The sequence below is a fragment of the Coloeus monedula genome (genome assembly GCF_965178545.1).
Source record: "Coloeus monedula genome assembly, chromosome: 4".
Classification (NCBI taxonomy): Eukaryota; Metazoa; Chordata; class Aves; order Passeriformes; family Corvidae; genus Coloeus; species Coloeus monedula.
The window spans coordinates 64,193,677-64,213,901 of record NC_138784.1 but is presented as its reverse complement, the minus strand read 5'-3'; the positions used below and the strand labels follow the sequence as shown (position 1 = coordinate 64,213,901).

Here is a 20,225-nt window from a genome sequence, read left to right as displayed (position 1 = left end):
TGGCGCTTTCCCTCGCTCTGTAAACCCAAGCTGTCAGCGGTCCTGTCTGAACACTCGGCTCTGTCAGGGCGGCCCCCCTCAAGTTACCGCGGTGTATTTGTTACATTTCAGAAAAGGCATCATCAGCGAGTAATCTCTTTTTTTTGTGCTGCTAAATACACAGTAACATTTGTACCGCGGGCACTAGTAACACAGTTTATTGGAAACACTGGGGACAGGAAACGTTCTATTCAAGCGTCCTATGTTCCCTCCATACTCTGCCAAGGAGGTGCACGATGCGCTGGGAGGGAGCACAGCCGGGACAGAACATTTGACAGATCAGGTGATTACACTATCAGGTGTGAATTAGGAGATAAAGTGGTGCAACTGATGCAAAGACAAAGTTGAAAAACAGCTACCAGACAGTATCAAAGCAAATGTAGACACTTCCTATTTCACTACATTTTTAGTTGCTGTGAAGGTGTCTGGGTAACCTTCTTATTAGATTTGTGGACTTGAGGGGGTAGAGGGGAATAAAAACATTTTAAAAGATCAAAACCTCAGAATAAATCAATTTTTTTCATATCCTTTCTGGTTTTAACTTTGAATCAACTATTAAAAATAGTGCTCATATATTTACTAGATAGACGTAATTATAAATACTGTATTGACCTACAGGCATTCAGTGCTTACTATCTCCAAGTGATGCACCACTGAGTTTGTCTTTATTACTGCATAATGTAATGGATAATACTGCATGTGTCCTCATCTGTTATGCTCCTCAGCATCTGCGTATCAGAAATCCCCCACATTTGTTTCAATAACTCTGTATTTTCTTAACCATGGAAATATTTGATGTAATTGGTTATGAAAAGCTAATCATTGTTTTGAACAGCAGTACATAGAGCAGTAATTTTTCACTCTATACAAAGTCCACATTTTAAGTTTACATTTACAGATATGTAGGTTAAACTGCACAAGCAAATCTTCACTAATGACTGTCTAGTCCTTGGAAATCTGAACTCATGTTTAGCATTGCAATTTACCTCATTTGCTAAAGCAAAGGTCCCCCAATGAATTGCTACAGACTTCTTTGCTTGAACATCAATATGGATTCTTACTGCTTCTTCAGGGTCCACGTGCTGGTATTTCATAAACCACCTACCAAAACAAAGCATGACATTTTTGTGTCACCTAATTCAGTGCAAGATTTCTCCTTTACTTCCATTGCAAAGAACAAAAAGAAACATAGGCTCACCTAATCAAAAAAATCGTAAGCATGTACACCTGGACAACATACAGAACACTGAAAATCAGGAAACTAACATACACCAACATATCCATGAAACAGCAGTTCATGTACTGTACTCTCTTTTTGAAGGATTTTTTCTTACCTCTGTTTTCAATAGTATAAGGACATATTACTGGGGCCTTAAGGCATTAAGGCTGAAACTTTAAATCTATCCCTGAAAAAATTTCGTGCTAGCAGTACACACCAAAAAGTGTGTGCTTCGGAGATAGCCCAAGGAAACAGGGAAAACAGAAGAGAGAACTTGACAGTTCTTGAAAGATACTGTATTTTTACCACGCTGTTTGGATTCCTATCTTCCTTTCCCAGTCCATACATGCTTTCCTTCCAGCATTACATGAGTGCTATTGTCTAAGTGTTTTCTCCAAAAGGAGCAAAGTTTGCTCTCCTGAGCAAACAGATCTTTCATACTTGATAACCAAGTCATCTTTGTCTCCAGATGAGTTGCAAAACCAGGGTAAAGACTGAAGCAAGAGAAAAATGCAGCAAATTATATACACTGGAATGGGCTGGATTAAATGATGCTGTTTCAGAAAAAAAGGCAGAATAATTCCAGATTTTTACTCAACATTTTTAAGGGAAGAAGGACTGCTGATTCATCCTTGCTGTCCTTAAGTCTGAAGAAAAAACTCTCAAAAAACATCACACATACAAATACTTTTTAATAAAGTACACCTTTTTAATACAGTATCGTTTTAACTTCTGGGTGTATTTTTTGTCATCAGTATATAATTTCATTTACGTATTTTGCCCAAACTCTGATTTTCCTACCTTGGCTCATAAGCTCCAATGGGGATGGCTGCAAGATCAAAAGGTCCAAACCTTTTACCTATTTGTTCAAAAGCAAAACAATATCCAGTATCTCCTGCAAAGAAAAACCTATTCCAAGGTCCCAAGACAGACCAGCTGCCCCAGAGAACCTTGTTATCATCTGTCACAGTCCTTTTGCACCAGTGTTGGGAAGGGGTGAAGACAAAAGTTACCGCATCATGACCAGGGACACAGTTCTCTTCCCACCAATCCAGTTCAATCACATTCTCACACCCACATCTCTGCATCCACTGCAGGAGCCCCAGAGGCACAAACCAGCGCAGCTCGCTGCCGAAGCGTTCGTTCAGACTTGCCACAGTGTTGTAGTCCAGATGATCGTAGTGGGTGTGGCTGATCAACACCGCATCTATCTTGGGGAGCTGCGCTACTGTGCACGGAGGCCCTCGGAAGCGCTTGGGACCCAACAGCTGAATAGGGGAAGCTCTCTGGCTGAAGACTGGGTCAGTAAGAAATACAAGTTCATCCATTTCCACCATAACTGTGGCATGTCCCAGCCACGTGACTCTCATACCAGCTCCTGTCTTCCCAGCCTCTTCTGGCATTTGAACAAAGTAAGGTTGTAACACTGGAAGTTCTTTATCGAGTTCCTGGCAAAAAAGAACACAGTATGCATGAGAGATTTCAGAATGTATTTGGCCATGGAACAAAAACTGCATACAAGGCACAAATCAATACAGTCAAGATTTGTACTTTGTTTATATTTTTATGCAGAGAACTGCAGCACGCACCAGATGCCTTTTTAATGTCCATTTTCCCAGCTACTTCCTCCTAATTTCATTTTAGGTTTTTGCAACATTTACACTTCTCCATCAAGAAAGAGAAGAGAGTATCCCATCAGGCCAGGAGACCTGGTAGAGTCTGGGGGCATTGCAATGAGAGCACTGCAACGCATTAACAGCATCCCAGGAAGGGATACCTCTACCTGAAAAAGAATACGCATACACACGCACACACAGAGTGTTACTTAACAAATACTCAAGTTTAGCTTATGCAACTAAATGATGCATCCTCTTAAGTCCTAACAGGAGTAAGTCACAGCTGAAAGAAAATGCCATGTTCCCCAGTCACACTCCACAAAAGCCCCTTAAGCCTTTATCAGGCCCTCTCTCTCTCCTCATTACATCTAGAAGCAGCACACAGAGGTTATGCTTACCTGGCTAATGTTAGCTATTACAATTCTGCCTCCCCATCCTGACAATAATTTAATGAACATTCATAAAACAGAAGATCATTTTTAATATAAACCTTAAGGTACTTAGATATGCTTCTTCTGGTGTTTTATTGAAGCCTTTAGGGTAATTAAAGTTTAATTTTTACTGAATAAATCACTGTACTGCTCTCCATGTATGTGCAGAATGCAGTCCCACAAATGACTGGAAATCAACCTAAATCCATTCTTCTGTGTAACAAAGTTATGAAAAGGTTCTCCCATCTCCTCTCTTATTCCAGCTTGACTAGTTATGCAGTCCCTACTCGAGCATGACAGGTCAGAGAACTGATCTGGCTGAACATCAATTCAGAGGTGAAAAATATACAGATCTCATTTTGACTGGCTCAAATTTGACTCTATGTGTATCCTCAAGCTGGCACAAAGGAGGCCATGGCTGTACATTACCTACTGAAGCTCACTGCCCAACCACCATTCATTCTCTCATTTTGAACCAGAGTTATGCTCTTCACTGCAGTTTGGTGGAGGTGCTTACGCAGAAATTTTATGTTTAATAAATAAGGAACTTTCCTATTGAAAAAACCAACCAACCAAAGAGTCTTCTCAGAATTCCTGATCATGTCCAGCTTGCCCACAACACAGCTAATGCTCTCCTCCCAAACAATTCTGGTCTGAACTCCTCATGTTGCTTTAGAAGAATTTTCACGTGCTAGGGCAAATTCTAGACTCCTGGCATTCCTCTCCCTGGTTATCACAAATGTCCCAGCATTTCTGGTTCAAGTCAAGTTCTCCCTGCCACGGTTGCTGCTCTCATTCTCTCAGCCTAGCACAAATTAGCACTATCAGTGAATTTATACAGAGCTGACCATGTGCTCCTTTAAAAGTCCAGCTGATGCTGTGACAGTTTAGGACTAGAGAAGTTGCCTTGCTACATAAGTCCTGACAGCTTCAGGGAAGCTACTTTCTCCACAATATTTTATTGATTTGGAAAGCATATGTTGGGAAAAACAAAGCACGCACATCTCCATCCCCCTGCAATTCTACTGTAAATAATAAAATATTCATGAAATTGCTTTTTCTGAGAGCTAATGGATAAGACACATCCACTGAAAAAGTTTCATTACTGTCTCCAGCAACAAGAAATAGATAACCTTCTATAAAGCTGAATATAAGCTTAGTACAATACAACCCCTTAGTTCATACAAGAAAAGTAGCAGTCTTAGACTGAGATAAATGGCTGCTTCTCCAAGAAAGAAGCATCATTTTCTTATCTCTATTTCATTCCAAGTACATGGGAACAACAGAAATCTGAACTACAGAAGTGTTATACTGTGACACTTCAATTAAAAAAAAAAAAAAAGGTGCATAAAACTTACATAATACTCAAAACCAGAAATTAGGACATACTGACAAATTACACATTGTTAAGTCAAAAAATCAGATAATATCAAAGAAATACAACTCAGATGTGGAATTCAATAACTAACTGTCATAATGCAATTCAGGTCAGTTAGTACATTTTTTATGGAAAATATTCTTTTTGAGTAGATAGTTTTAGAGTTAGACTACAAATTTTCTCAGAACTAAATTTATTAACTAAACTTATTTTTGCTATTTTTGCTGACATTTGGGACAAGTTAGTTTTTAAAATTAGTATCATGCAATATAAATAAACAATACTAAATGGATGAGGAACTGGCCAATTGGCAGATGTGAACAATTAGTTAAGTGGGACTCAGATATATTCTACCAAGTGCTGACAGCAGACTGATGTTTCAGCTTTGCTGAACAGTGCTTAAATCGCATCACAGCCAGTTGACTGGGGGCACACAAGAAGCTGGGAGGGACACAGTTGGGAGAGGTGACCTCAACTCATCAGAGAGATATCTCATACCTTACAACATTGCACTCAGCAGTAAAATCTGGGGTGAGGAGGAGGTGGTGGGGGACATTCAGAAAGAATGACGTTTATCTTCCCAAGTAGCTGTTACATGGAATGCAGCCCTGCTTTCCTTGGGGATGGCTGAACACCTGCTTGCCCATGTGAAAATAAATTTCTTAGTTGGCTTGTGCATGCAGTTTTTGCTTTACCTATTCAACTGTCTTTAGCTCAACCCAGAAGTTATCTGATTTTTGCCCTTTCAATTCCAGTGGGATGCAAGCATTGGGGGGTGGAAGCGAGCAGCTGACTGGGACTTGGCTGGCTAAAGCCACAACACATCTGCACTACTAATAAAGGCTTTACAGGGATGTCATTAGGATTGTTACTATTAAGTATTTCAAGCAGTTGATTTAAAGGTAGAACTAATCACTATAAAAGGCATTTGTAAAAGTTACATAGACAGGAAGATTGATAGAGAGGAGCACAGTTCGAACAACTGCCATCCTGACCTATTTAAACAAAATTCCGTGACCAACAGTTCAAGACAAACCAAGAGCACAAAGGCAACGTAACTTGTAGATCTCATACAGAGCTTGTTGTGCTTTCCAGGTTTGTGATACACAGGCCTCTGATCCAAATCAATGATTGCTCAGAAGATGAGATCAGAAATCAGGCATGTTGAACTAATCACAGTACATCACACCAAAATTTTATTTCTCAGTGCATGGGATTTGTGTTTGGTTTTTTTTTTTAGTATTTTACAAAAGCACACCAAAATCACCTGTTAAAGCAATGAGCAACACTCAACTCATAAGATTTCAAACTAAAACACAAGTTCTAGTAGCAGTTTACTTCACAAGAAATACTTAAAATTCACATAACAGGATAAAGCAACATAATGAATAAAATACATATCATATGGAATTTTTATCCTGCTATAATATATTTTGCTCTGTCAGACTAACCAGAGACACATTAAAACCAGAAGAATTATAACAGATTTTTGAAATATGGCAATTATGTCAAATCAGCTACCAAGAGAAGCAAAATGCACTTAATACTGTCTTGTCTTCATTACTGAAGTAATACAAAAATTTCTCCTGCTGCGTCCCTTCCCCCCGCCCTGTTCTTCTTTCCCTCCTAATGCAAAGCAAGAAGAAACACATGACAAGCTTTGGTAAGACCAGCTGATTAGCTTAGGATTTTTGGCACTTAGTGCATACTGGAATACCACAGGATTTTACAGAAATGAGAACAATCTAAACTGCTGATCCAACAACTAATAATTAAAGATCCTTCAACAGCCCCAAACCAAGTTATTAATAAAGCCTGTAATGAAAATACAAGAAGTCCATGCATTCTGGATAATGATAAAGGCTCATTATGAAGGCATGATTATAATACATATAGCTTTTCCACAGTGAAGCACAAGCACTTATCCTGGATAATATGCTTGTTTTTACATATGCAAAGCACTTGGTACAGATAAAGTGAACCTGACCAGGATAGCAGGGCATCATCAGCCACACTCAGTGCAGAAACTGAAGTAGGAGTCTGTTCAAAGGACATGCCATCTAGCAGTGATAAATAAAGTATAGAGCCCTGAGTTTGAATTTTAAACAAACTCAGATGCACTTCACAGGCTGATTTAAGGGTGGAACAAAACTGGGTGGAACAAGCATCAAAATGGCTGAGGACTCCACAAGTACATTTCATTGATCCCTATCTAGGTTTTTCTGTTTCTGATTTACTTCACTGAACTCCTGAATTAAGGCACTTAATTAAAAGATTTATCATGCAAACAGTAAGATTAGCCCAAAATGAATCCCAGCTGGGTCAGAGAGACAGCTTTTCAACTGCTGCCTTGTAGATTTCTTTGTGATCATCCTTTATTGTAGGGACAAACTGTAAATTAAAGGGGAATGCTGCAGTTCTGCACTCCATCAGAGTGCTGTATGTTCTGCACTCCATAGTACACCTCAGCATTGCCTTCGAGGGACTTCAGTCACTACCCAGGTTTCTGATTGGCACTGGGAAGATACAAAGACTGTTCCACACATACCAAGAAGGGCAGAGGTCAAAAGCAACTGAAAACGTCCAGGTGTGAATTTCATGAAAATGTGGCCAGCACGATGTCTAGAAAGCTGTACACACTGAGGCAACGGTTGTCACCACAAGGAAGACACCAAAATTTTAAAATAGAAGTGATCCCAAGACCAACAAAAGTTTGCTGTGCTTCTAAGTCAGATTTTATTATTATTATTATTATTCAATACAACCAAGATTATTTGTCCCTTAAATATCCCCAAACCTCTGACCATCCTGCGTTAATGTGTAACATGGCTTTCCTGTCCATAAAACTGATAGAATTCCTTCCTTCAAAGGTAATTCAGGTAAAACAAAATTGAAAGCTCTTTACTAAATACTGGCTGTGAGATCTGTAAGTTGTGCATACCCTCCTGAATGCTTAAAAGCATTATTAACGCCTGCTTGTTAACAAATGCTGTCCTTGGTTGTGCACCCCTCAGCACAGCTTTTCTGAGGTACAGTCAACACATCAGAAGTACATTGAGAAGTAATTCTGTCAAAACTTAGACATCTTCATTCTTCCTGTGACCACAAATATAACCCATGACTTTCCAGTATCCATTACTCTTGATGGAAAAGAAGCTTCACCTGTCTCCTTCTTTACACATAATACCTGACGATAGCATTTCACCAAGAACAAATAACAGTGTTACCCCGTAAACTGGCACTGTACTTTAAGTGTTTCAGTACAAATGTAACTAGATCAGGTTAGTTTTAACACATGCATTTTTTTCTCCTGGTGTACTGAAACAGAAAAAACAGATTTGTAAATATTTTCATAAGTAGGTGACAGAAACCTTCATGAAAAAGATGCAACATATGCATTAAATTGCTGTCTGGAAAAAAAGGGAAAACTTTAAAAATTAGATACGTCATGCGATCAGCTATTTCATGCGAGACAAAGTAAGTTAATAGCATGCTTCATAAGACAACTGTTAAAAAGGAATGGCTGTAACTGGTTTATGACTGAGCTAGGGGGCCATTTTTGTTGTTTTTATAAATATAAACTTAGCCGTATAAATCAAAAGGTGTGGACCTAACAGAGACAAAAATTAAAGAGGTAGAAAGTATTAAACCACCTTTTGAAAAGAATAAAATGATACTAAAATCAGAAAAGTAAGACTTAGAAAAGTCTCCAGAAGATGCCTAATGAGTAGTAGTTAGAAACTGTCCTATTTTATTGATTAGAGCAGATGTAAAAGCAGTCTAAATCACAAAAGGAACATGGAAGTATTTACCTGCTTTGAGCGTGGCACGTTGCTGTTGTCTTTCTCCATGAGGGACCATTTCAAAATGTTTGATAAGGTTGGTGATTTCCATGTTGGCCACGGGTTGACAAACCTTCCATCTTTGCCTCTCTTTGATTTAGTTACATCCTCTTCTAATCTGTAGTCCAGCCTGAAGCTTTTTCTGAAGGTCCTGGAAGAATCATTCCTCCCGGAACTTTGATCTGAATTCTGACGTTTCTTCACTGCCTCTTTAGGGTACTGGTTACATGCAGTTGAAGGCTGCTCTTCATCTGTGTTGTTATCCATAACTTTTTCAGGGGAACTAAATCAAATTTTAAATTAATCAATATTTTCTTGGACTAGCATCAACATTCGTAAGACTAAATGTTCTCACACACACTAGAAACAAGCCTGCCTTTCTTGTTTTACGATCTACTGTATTTTTTTTATCAACAAAATATGCTTTTAAAGCAGTCACTATTACACAAAAGGCTTCAAAAACATGCTGTGACTAGCAGACATGAGGGCTCTTTGTAGTTCAGGCTGAATTTTACTCCCTGGAATGCACAGCTTCAGATACTAACACTATTATCTACCAACTGCAAAAGTGAGGGGGAAGGGTTCCTTAATTTACATTTTGGAAGAATACTCATTTCTCCTGAAACTTATGACATTTAGTGCCTCATGTAATACGATCCTGCAAGTCCGTCCAAGAGACACTGGAAATATACCGTACCTTAGGATTTGCCTATACAGTGACTTAGTTTTGTAGTAAAAGCAGCAGTCTCGTGTAGCATTACTAACACTTTACTTATACCAACACACATGCAGGAAACTCAGAACACAAAAGATATTTGGTACTGTTTCCTATTTTGTCTAAAACATAAGTTTATTACAATCAAGGTAAATGTAACTGTTCCAAATATAATTTTGATACACATTTAACTGAACCGACTGGTGAAAGGCCACAGGAAATTGAAATATTTCAAATCAGAGCTGCAATGTTTGCTCTTAATTCCATCATGAAATATAAAAAAAGTGAGAAAATAACTGAGAAAAACTTATTTCTATGAAGTCATGATTCTGGTATATTTCTTAGAAAACTATGAACTCAGTACTCAGAGTCTCTTATTCCAAACTGCACTTAAGTGTTGCAGAGTTTATGAATATAATCTTATTATATCCAAGGTAGAAAAACCAAATATCCTGCCAAAGCAATTCAATTGAAGCTCAATACTTCCATTTCTGTATTTACTTTTGACTGAAATGTTGAAAGTAAATACACTGTTCTGTCAGCTTTAAAAAAAGTTACTGTTTTAGTGAGTGCACAACTTTCTGGCATTTACAGACTCTATCTGATAATAACTAGAAGACAACTAGTAATGAACAGACAGCACTATTTACAGCTTAAGTGCAGGAATAATTTTTAATAACAAATTTTGAAGTTTTCCCTGTGGAAAACTCTCCACCACATGTTTTGGTCTAGTGCTTTCACTAATTCAAAAACTCAGACTTCAGCTGTACACTCAGAAGCATTGGGCCAATGCAGCCAAGCCAGTCCGTGCAAACAACAGTGTCAGAGAACAGAATTAAAGCTCTCAATTTTCTTAGAAATCACATAACTCACTGTGCCTCCCATAAGCTCATAATTACAGGGAAAATTAAATATATTGTTCACTGCAACATTTCAGCTAAGATATTACATACATGTAAGTGTCAGCAAACTGAACCCAAATGCATTTGCTGATGATGCTCCAATTTCAAATGCAGAGTCCATTTCTGCTATTTCAGCAGCAACTGAGGACTAAACACGAAGTATGGTATCAGTTGCAAAGAATACGACAATTGATAAATATTGTGAAATTTTCTTAACAAAATAACCATTATTGTGCCATACAGGAGAGATAAAATACTAACACATCAAAATTCAATTCTAATAAAAAAGCACGAACGGCACTCAGAAGACACGGCTGACAGAACTTTTTTATACCCCTGGTCACAATCTTATTTTATGTAATTCTTTGTACTCCAGTTTCACTGCAGTTTACTGAAACCACTCCACTTATGTATTTCCTATCTAGCACTAGGATACCATATCTGCATCATAATTTAAATTTAACTGTTGATATTTCTAGGCTTTTTTTTCTCTATTCCACTAAACATTTACTGGAATCAGCCTTCAATGAAACACTCAACTTGCTCTGTAGCATTTTAAGCAGATGTAAATGGTAACACAAAGAATCAGTGCCACAAAAAGACAGACAGAATACCCAAAAAATGGTATTGGATATTTTAACTGTTACTTTAACTTAATGATTGGGTTTGGGTTTGTTTTTTTTTTTTTGCATTCCTCAAAGAGCATTTTCAATGCCAAGTCAGCTTATTAATTTAGCAAAGCACACAGACACAGCATAAAACAGCTACTCTTTCAGAAAGCATCATGAAAACAAATCACAGAAGTTTAATCAGATAGGTACTTAATTCCAGGAAATTCTTCTCTTAACATCTCAGATGTCTGATTTCTTAAATATATATAACTACTGTAATTATTGCTCCTACAAGACATTTTATATTAGAGACTGGGGTGCCTGAAGTTTTATTTTTAAGCTTCTGTTTATCTATTCATCTTTAAAATAGGTGAATTCTACTTTTGCTTAAACCTTCATATAAACCTTTGATCTTATCCTGGAAGTATAAACCTCTAGGGGAAGCAGGGATCAACTATGCCGATTAAACAAAGACAATGCCAAAGCATTTAAGGCACTGCAGGTATCTATCTGTCTGCCAACATATTTTCCACATGATGCACATACATTACTTTCATTAGTATTCCATAAGCAACTGAAAGGATAAAAGAGCTCAGTGCTCACAGAATACTTTAAACCTTTTACATGCATAAGAAAGGGACACACTTACAAACAACTTAAAGTATTCCTGATGAACTGTAGATTCCTTTGAAGTATCAATCTTGCCAGATCATTTCTGTTTCATTTAAACTGATTAAACATATCCTACAATATTCATGACATAGTTATCTTATATAGAAGAGGAAGATGATAATTTCTTGAAAGCCAGGAATCATTAGCTTAAAATAAAACTCAACCAATTACTAGTCCAAAGAGATTCTTACACTTTTGCAAAAGAAAGCATCTACAGATCAGGAGATTGGGCAGGTGTATTTTAAATAACAGAAAATACCCAATCATAAATCAGTTGATTTTTCTGCCAGCTTTCCTAAATTCTTCCCACGCAAAAATGATAGTTTGGCACTTGAAAAACTAATTTAAGCACTCAAGTGGCAGAAAAATTATGAGCTATAAAGATATGAAAATCCAACTGGAGTAGAATTGTGTTCACTTAGGAGGGGGCAGAGGGAAAGGATCACATCCCTGGTGAAAATTCATTGTTATGAAAAGTTATACAAGGAATCTTTTTCTACTTTTAAACATAAAAAAAACCTACAATTTTACTTAAAACATTAAACTGCTTTCCTGGCAAATGGAACCATCCTTCAGGATGAGATGAGTTACCTCCAGCAGAGGGCAAGTGGATTGACACTATTTGTAAGAGGGGCTCAGGAGAGAAACAAGGCAACCACCCTCTCTCTCTGTCCTTAGAGGCTCTTTGCTCTTCCAGCTGAATTCAGAAGAGGAAATGGACCAAGACATACAAACTCCTAAAGAAGACCATTGGTCATGAGAAATCCACAAGGCCAGAAAGTGTTCTGGACAGAGGGGAAGAACACCACTGGCTGATGAATAAGACAAAGTCTAACAAGAATCAAAATGCAGAGCTCACATAACTGGTTTTCCAACATCAAATACTAAGGCACCCCTAGTAATCCACAAAGGAAGAGAGAAGTTGTAGGTCTGGCAAGACATGGCATGGAAAATCCATGGGATGTCTTACATCCCACTAAACTGGCTTACACCTGTAAACAGGATATAGCCCTTAGGACAACAGGTTTCAGGCAAATGGTTTATTTTCGCATTGCTTACATAACTGAAAACTTGGATATAAATATTTTGGCTGTGAGCCTTCTGTTTATTTAGGAAAATAACAAAAATTTAACTAAACATTTTAATACTCTCTGTTCCAAAAGAAGGTTGGAAAAGTATACAATACCATTACAAGAAACACTCTGTCATTATAATTTTTCTTTTTAAATGGTCTTTTTAACATAGCAGAGCTTCAAGCCAAATTACTTTAACATAGGCATAAAATCTATTGTCTTCACCCTTTCCACCCAGTCTCCTCTAACATCTGCTGCTCCATAAATGAAATGGATGTAGTTCCCCCTACTAATCACAGAGCCATGGTACTAAGCATCAAGTCTGCCAAAACAGACTTATCCTTCTTTGCTACACAGAAATGTGGTCCTTATTTAGCAAATCCATAGGCCTGAAAGTTTAAGCGTTATTATGAAGCTATGGTTTACTAGAACAGAACAGCTTTTCCAAAACTTTACAATTGCCTGGTAAACATTTCATAGTTTCCCAAATACCTTTAATTTCTCTGCTTTTTTTGAAGTAAAGGGTTTGGTTCATTTTTAATCACTGTCTCTATATGTAAACTACATCCAGAGCTAGGCTGCGCTAATGATCATCTAGGAGGGACAGCACACAATTCCCAGCAAACTCACACCACTGTGGCCTGACCAAAACAAGACTCTGAACTTTCTCCATATACAGCTACACAACTCTGAAGTTTTCTTTCATTACAGATATTTTTAATGACTGCAAAAACCATGCATTTTGGCTTGAAATAGAACAAAAAATTGTTTCAGTTAGAAGGAAAGGTATTTGCAAACACTAGGGAGCATGTAAGTAATTGGCTCCCACAAGCTTTACTATCAAATGACTGCCAGCTAAGTTTTGGCTCTGCTTTTATTTTTCCTTCAGGTCTGAAATTGGCTGCTTTAATTAATGAACAGTTTGAGACTGGAAAATTCTGAATACATTTAAATTTTTATTGTGCAGTACTTCAAGCTGTTCCATCTTACCATTGTAGACTTACCAGAGCAAGAACCTGAGCCTTCTGTGAACTGTATACTGCTACACATCTTGAAGTTTTCTTTCACTATACATATTTTTTTATCACTGCACAGCAGTTGCACCAGCAATTATTCCAGATGCTCTTGGTATTAGGATTTCACACAAAGATCTCTCAAGCTTGCATTAGCTGATCCATGAATACTTCTATTATTTGAATCACATTAAAAATCCCTAGCAACAACAAATGTTGCCAAAATTTTCATTCAACAGATCTGTAAGTATCCTGATTCTACACTGCCCTTGTGTACTAGTCAAGAAAGATTAATAATAGAGTTGATAACAGAAAAAGGAACAGCTCTCTTCATAAACAGCCTCATAAAATCAGAATAAATCCCTTATCATTCTTACCTAGCTTTGAGGATCAATAGTAAAACAAAGCAAAGTTTTATTTAGACATCATGGAGAAAAATAAAATTAATTACAAATAAAAAAAGAGGTGAAGCATCTACCCACGGTCATCTGTTGTTAGGCTTATTCTTAAGCATCTGTATTACTTAAGCAGCCACTACCATGAGCCAATCCATTTCTGCCCTCACTACTCCCCCAGGCTTGCCAAAACAGACACTTTTGTCCACATGGTGAATTTGTTTAAGAAACTAATCTGGCTGATAGTCATTTCTTACCTTACCATCCCTAGAGCAGCACTTAATTTTCACCTGCATCACTGTGCAACCATGCAATTGTTTATACCAACAAACTGGTTAGGACAGGGAAGGGTGAGAAGAGGAATATAGTGTTGTAAACAAAAACTACTTATGCCAGCACTGGCTTAAAAAAACTAACGAATTAAATACCCTCAATTTAGAATTCACTGTGTAGCTCAGTTACACATACCGCCAAGTTAGGTTCAACAATTCCTCCTACCTTTTCATTTTCAATCTACTCCCTTCCAAGGTTTCATTCACACTTAGTACTGATGATGCTGAAACTCTCCATTTACGTCCTCAGACAGTAATGTTTCATATTATAACGAAGCACATTCAATAGCTACCTACCACCCACAAGGCAGCCCACTCCCGTTACTACACATTCCACCTCTATTTTGCTGGTATTCATCAGGGGAACCAAACCAACAGAAAGTTATTCATGCCTATCAGCTACACCTTTGCATGCCTCTGGATACAAATGCAAATAGGCTTTAGAGTCAGGCCCATCAGTAGTCCCTGGAGCCAATTATTTCTCAACGCTGGGTTAAATCTTACCAGCTATGGGCACTGTATCAACTGAATAAAGATGCCTCTTCTTGGATCTGGGATAATACATAACTATTTTTCATTTGTTCCCAGGTGCTCCAGATGATTCTCCCTGTCCAATATGAGCATTCTCTAGTCCCCAAACATGTCTATGATCTGTAGATGATAATATGATAGAAATTTTCTGTTACATGCATATTCTGTTTAGGTTGTGATCCCTAATACAACAGTAGCTGTCCATAGGGGACACGCAGTAGGAACAGAGATGACAGACCCAGGAGCCAATTTCTTTAGCAATACATGCCTTTAAAATAAATTATTTTCCTCTCTACCCTCATCTTGTATTGCAGTCTTGAATAAAAGAACACAAAAGTTGGCATATGGCCATCACATTTAAAAGAGCAGCCTAGACTATTACTATGATTAAGAACAAGAAGAGTGTAATTCTGTGCTATTGCTGAAGCAGTCACCAAAGGGAAGCTGGAGTCAAATTTCCCTATACCAGAAAGGAAACTGCCTTCCTTTGCTCTCCCTAAACAACTAATTTCATATAACTACTTAATTTATAGGGAAGAATGCTGAAAGAACAAGAGCTGGAATCAAAGTTTTCTTACCTGCTCTGCAGGACTGAGGCTGACACACACAGAAGCAAGGCTTGTGCATTACAGCTGTGTTATGGTACACAAGACAATACCCGAGTCACAAATCAAATGCAGACAATTTTTAAATCAACAGAAAAATAAGTGCAGATAGCATATACACACAGCTGCACAGGTAAGTCATGGATTCCAACATGGATGGCCCTTCACAATTAGAATTTCAATAAAGCTTTTCCAAAAGAGCAAACATGAAACTTGTACCAACCCAGCTACAGGATTCAGAGCCCAGCTCTGGCCTTCTGGCACGAGCGGCACTTGTGTAACTATTTATGCAAACGAGTAGTTCATTAGTTTCAGTTGGTTACTGATGTGACTCCAGTTAATGACAGAGGCACACCTTGCCAGGACGGGGTTTACTGTTGGAAAAAACTGCCAAACTTTGAAGTTGAACATTTAAAAACACACTTTACCCACTCCTGTGTGCTAACAGACTCTACATCTTGGAGTCTGTATTTTAAGCTACTATGCCATTGAAGCTGTTAGCACACGTTTTTCTTAACTAAAATAAAGTTTTAAAATATTACAAGCTCACACTCCATCCTAAGGGTAAAGGTTTTCCATCTAACATCTTAATGTCAATTAGATATGACTAAACCCAAATACTATTACACATAATGAAATTAAGGCTCCACTTGAACATGCTGTGGGACAAAACTGATTTCCTTTGTAGCATGTGGTTAGAGAGGCAATGTAAGAACTGTTTCCATAAAAATGCACAGAAATAATGTTAAAACTTTGATGTATAGGATCCACATGGCAAAGTATGATCTAAAGCTCATTTAACATAAACTCTGGCACTTTTATGTGTGCAATTGCTATCTCCACCTCATTTACTAAGCCTTTTAATTTTCTTTTTCCTCGTCTCCCCATGCCAGAAAGGAACAAACACCTATGCAAACTTCCTCTAGACTCACACCAAGAATAATCCTTTAAAACCCTATAAAACCTCAGTTGTCCAGGAAGTGCAGCAACACCCACAAACTCAATTTTATTTTTAAGTTAATAGATAGTCATAAAATTTTGTTTATATTCATATTTAAAGGCTTGTCTATTTTGATTCCCTCTTTTCAGTTCAAAGTCCAAGCACATAGGGTCCAATGTAATTTCTCTGCAACATGAAAATACTTCTCTAAATTCTTTCTAGTTCTACTTAATTTTCAGTATAAAATCAACTTCTGCTTGTTCTAACAACATTCTCTCTCTCCCTCTGTTTATGTATGTACATGCACCCTATACATATGTGGATTTTACAGAACTATTTATAACATTTGAATTCAAATTTACTGAAATCCAAGCAAATAATTTCAAGGTCAGCTAAGATAAGGAAGTGACAAGTTTTTCTACATTGAACTATATGTTTTTCTTGAATGCACCTGTTCAAAAGCCATCTTTCACATGAGTTAAGCCAAAAGGTCACCAGCCTTTCCAAATAATAAAAGTTTAGAATATCCAAACTTCATACTGGAAAGCCAGAAAACACATCCAATACAGCACCCTTAAAGTTCTTTAACTGAAACACACCCATTTAAGAAGAAATTCCAAGGGACAGTACACCAGACACAGCAAAACATCAATACTCGAGGAAACTGGAAACATCATGATATGTAAATGTTTTTCATTACACCCTTTTTTCCTATATATAAAAGGCCTTTGATTCCATCCCGACAACTCTAGATTACGAAGTCTTCATGTACTGTAAATGAAATGCAAGGTGCTTTGGTTGTTAGTCAACAAGAGAAGTGTTAATACTAGAAGTTGCGTGGTTTGGGTTTTTCTTCTTATGGAAGAGTCAAGGCATACTTCCAACACAAACATGAGCCATCTACTAATTTTCAAGGCACCACCCTAAATACATAGGTGTTTTAAGGAGACAAAGTGTTTAATGTAAACACACAAACACCTTGCTTTGCCACACTCTTATTATCAGAAACAGTTGAACCTCACTGAAACCTTCCCTCAAAAACCAGTCCACAGCATGAGAAAACTATTTCCAAATATTTTAAGCAATAAAACCTGTTATCCTATCATAAGCCTTACTCACCAGGCAGTAGCACTAGCAGCTCTTACCACAGTAACAGGTCTTACAGAAGAAGTAACTCTCGACATAAATTCTTTAACACCCAATTTTTCACTCACAAATCTTATCAAACTTTGTTTTTCACAGTTGGGGCACGATGGCAGCAGTGTTTTCACAGTGTCACTTGGCAATGCTCAGTTCTCTTTCCTGAACAGCTTTGTCAAGATTATCTGCTTGGGCACAGTTGTAGGCTATCCAAACTTGAATGATCCCTTCCTTGTACAGTTGCTAAACACCAAAATGTTACATGCAAAGAGTATATATATAATACATAACTTTTTTCCTAGACTTTTTAAGAATATTGAAACTAAGTGCAGCATCTACTTTATAGAAAAACCCTTTTTACTCAAATCTGCATTTAGACACGAGGCAATCAAGTGATTTTCCATGGTTCTGGCTCTGAATGTATCAGAAATAGGACTCACACTGCAACCTATAAAGTTAAAGCAATAGACTGAAAAAAATTAAAGTAAGATTTAAAGTGAGGAAAGGAGTCAGATGTGACAAAAAGCAAAACTAATTTCACTGCAGGTGTTAAGTATAAAGATACTAATTAATATGGCAGTATTTCTGTTTTTCTCATCACAGACAAAATAATTGCCTTCCTTTTTGCTAAAAAGAACTTAAAAGCTATTTCTGAATGAAGAATTAACAGTTTTGGTTCAATCTTGAGCTTATAAAGGCTGAGAAAATAGTATATTTCTCCTGGTTATTCCTCAAATCTACTTAGTTAATGCAAGTGAATAAAAAGATAGCCTCTTAAAAAGGCTGCATATCTCTTTTGATTTGAGACCAATCTGAAGCTGAATAACTGTTATTTATATTTGAACAGTTTGACTGTCATCCCTTACTTCCTCCTCTCCATCATTACTGAATCAAACTGGGCTTTCCAACCTCCACATATTAAAAATTCCCATTACTTCTTATAATAAGACATTTCAATTTCAGATGATTTGGGGTATTTTGAAAGCAACTGTTACAATAATTCTTGAATTAATAAGAAAAAATCTTATTCTTGTCTTCCTCAAAATCTTACCTACAAAATAAATCAAGCTTCCTACTTTCTTAACTGATACAGCTGCTACTATGAATAAAACAACCCTTTTCAAGGGTTTTTTGCCCGAAAACTGAAGTGATTTTCCTGTCACTATCTTTAATTTTGATGCCACTTTAGCCGGTGCAGTTTAAAAAAAAAAAAAATTAAAGAAAAAATACTTATGTACAAATAGTACTTTCCTTTACAACTAAAAACTTGCTTCATAATCGCCATTTAGTAAATGGAAGAAATCATAATCGTCACTAGAAAAACCATCGCTGCATAAGTTAATAAATTTAACTGCATGCAGTCAACACCTTCCCCAAATCCTTGCTAGAGATAATTGACGATCATTGAGATTATTTGACTGCACTAATTACATTAAATGACTTCCTTAATATCTTCCACGTCTCACTACACAATGCGAACACCCCCCCCCCCAACTGCAATAAACATCTGTTCACGCCTCCTCTTCAAAGGAAAACATTCTCTAAGCCGCCGATACTATCAAGCGGATTTTTTTTAAGCGATTATATAACTTGTTTCTTTCCGAGCGCTGCTGCAGCATGTTTTACTGTCAATTGGTGGGAACTAAAGCCTTCCGCTGGGAGGGCGGGGGGCGAACGCAGGACTTTTTCTTCCAGGGTTTCTTTTCAGCGGTGCGAAAGGATCCCCCCGGTCCCGTCCCCGCTGGTTTTGGAGCTGCCGCCCGTCGGGGTCTGTCCTCAGCCGGGGCGGCGGGCAGGAAGCGGGGCAGGGGCACACACTGAGCGCCGTGGGCAGCCGAGCTGTGCCGCTCCTGCCCGGCCGGGAGCAGGGCTCGCCGGCCCCAAACACCTCGCCCGCCCACCCGCGAACTTTTCCGGGCGGGTGCCTACTCCCGCTCCACCCCGCTCCCACCGCCTCCCGCAGCGGCTGCACCCGGTCTCCCCCACACTCACCGGTGGGGCCCCGGTACCGTGTGTGTGTCTGGCGAGCCCCGCTGCCGCTCTCGGAGCAGGTGCTCCGCTAGCCCGGCCGCCAGCCGGGCTCTGACGGCGGCAGCTCGGGCAGCGCCTCCGCTCCGGACGGGCACGGGGTGGGAGCCGCCGGTCTGCTCGGTCCGGTTCCCCTCTGCCCTCAGGAAGGCGCGGGGGCAGAGACCCCCAGCCCCGGAGTGCTGCTACCGCTGGAGCGCCGCTCACCTCCCGGGCTGCTGCTGCTGCCGCCCCTGAAGAGTCTCGTCCCCCTTCTCCTCCTCCTCCTCCATGGTGCCGCTCCACCCCTTCCACAGCGGTGGCTCTGCAGGTCTCCGGTAGGAGCTGTTGAACGGCTGCGGATTTCCACCTGACCAGCTCGCCGCCGAGGGCAGCACGGCGAGCTGCAGGGAGCAGCTCCACAGCGCCCGGCGCCCCACCATAGCGAGCAGGGCTTCCGCGGCGCCCGGCCCTTCACCGTGGCGGGCACGGGCTTCCCACAGCCCGGCCCCTCACCATGGCGAGCAGAGAGCACCACAAAGTCCGGCCCCTCACCGTAGAGGGCAAGGGCTCCGCGGCGCCCGGCGCTTCACCGTGGAGCGGTGCCGCTAACAAGATGGCGGCGGGGGTCCGGGGCTGAGGGATCCGGGATGTCCCGGAGCCACCGCGGGACAGTGTCGGGGTTGCCGGCACGTTCTGCCCCTGGAGGCCGGGCTGCTCGTCCGCTCTGAGGAAAGGGAAGCACTCGGTTGTGCTCCTGACCG

The 20,225-nt window shown here is 39.2% G+C and overlaps 1 protein-coding gene across 5 annotated transcripts in view; it reads right to left on the bottom strand.

Annotated features, from left to right (window-relative positions):
* The window catches only part of NAPEPLD (N-acyl phosphatidylethanolamine phospholipase D), a 25,015-nt gene extending 4,790 nt beyond the window's left edge, over positions 1 to 20,225 (bottom strand). For 4 of the 5 annotated variants that reach the window (XR_014226332.1, XR_014226333.1, XM_082279828.1 and 1 more), the window contains exons 1-4: positions 19,690 to 20,225; positions 8,496 to 8,808; positions 2,060 to 2,706; positions 1,026 to 1,140 (exon numbers count right to left, since the gene is read on the bottom strand). Coding sequence is in view for 3 of the 5 variants with exons in the window: in XM_082279828.1 (XP_082135954.1) it covers positions 1,026 to 1,140; positions 2,060 to 2,706; positions 8,496 to 8,808; positions 19,690 to 19,904 (1,290 nt within the window). In the remaining 2 variants the exon portion in view is untranslated. The other variant, XM_082279829.1, reaches the window with a different exon arrangement.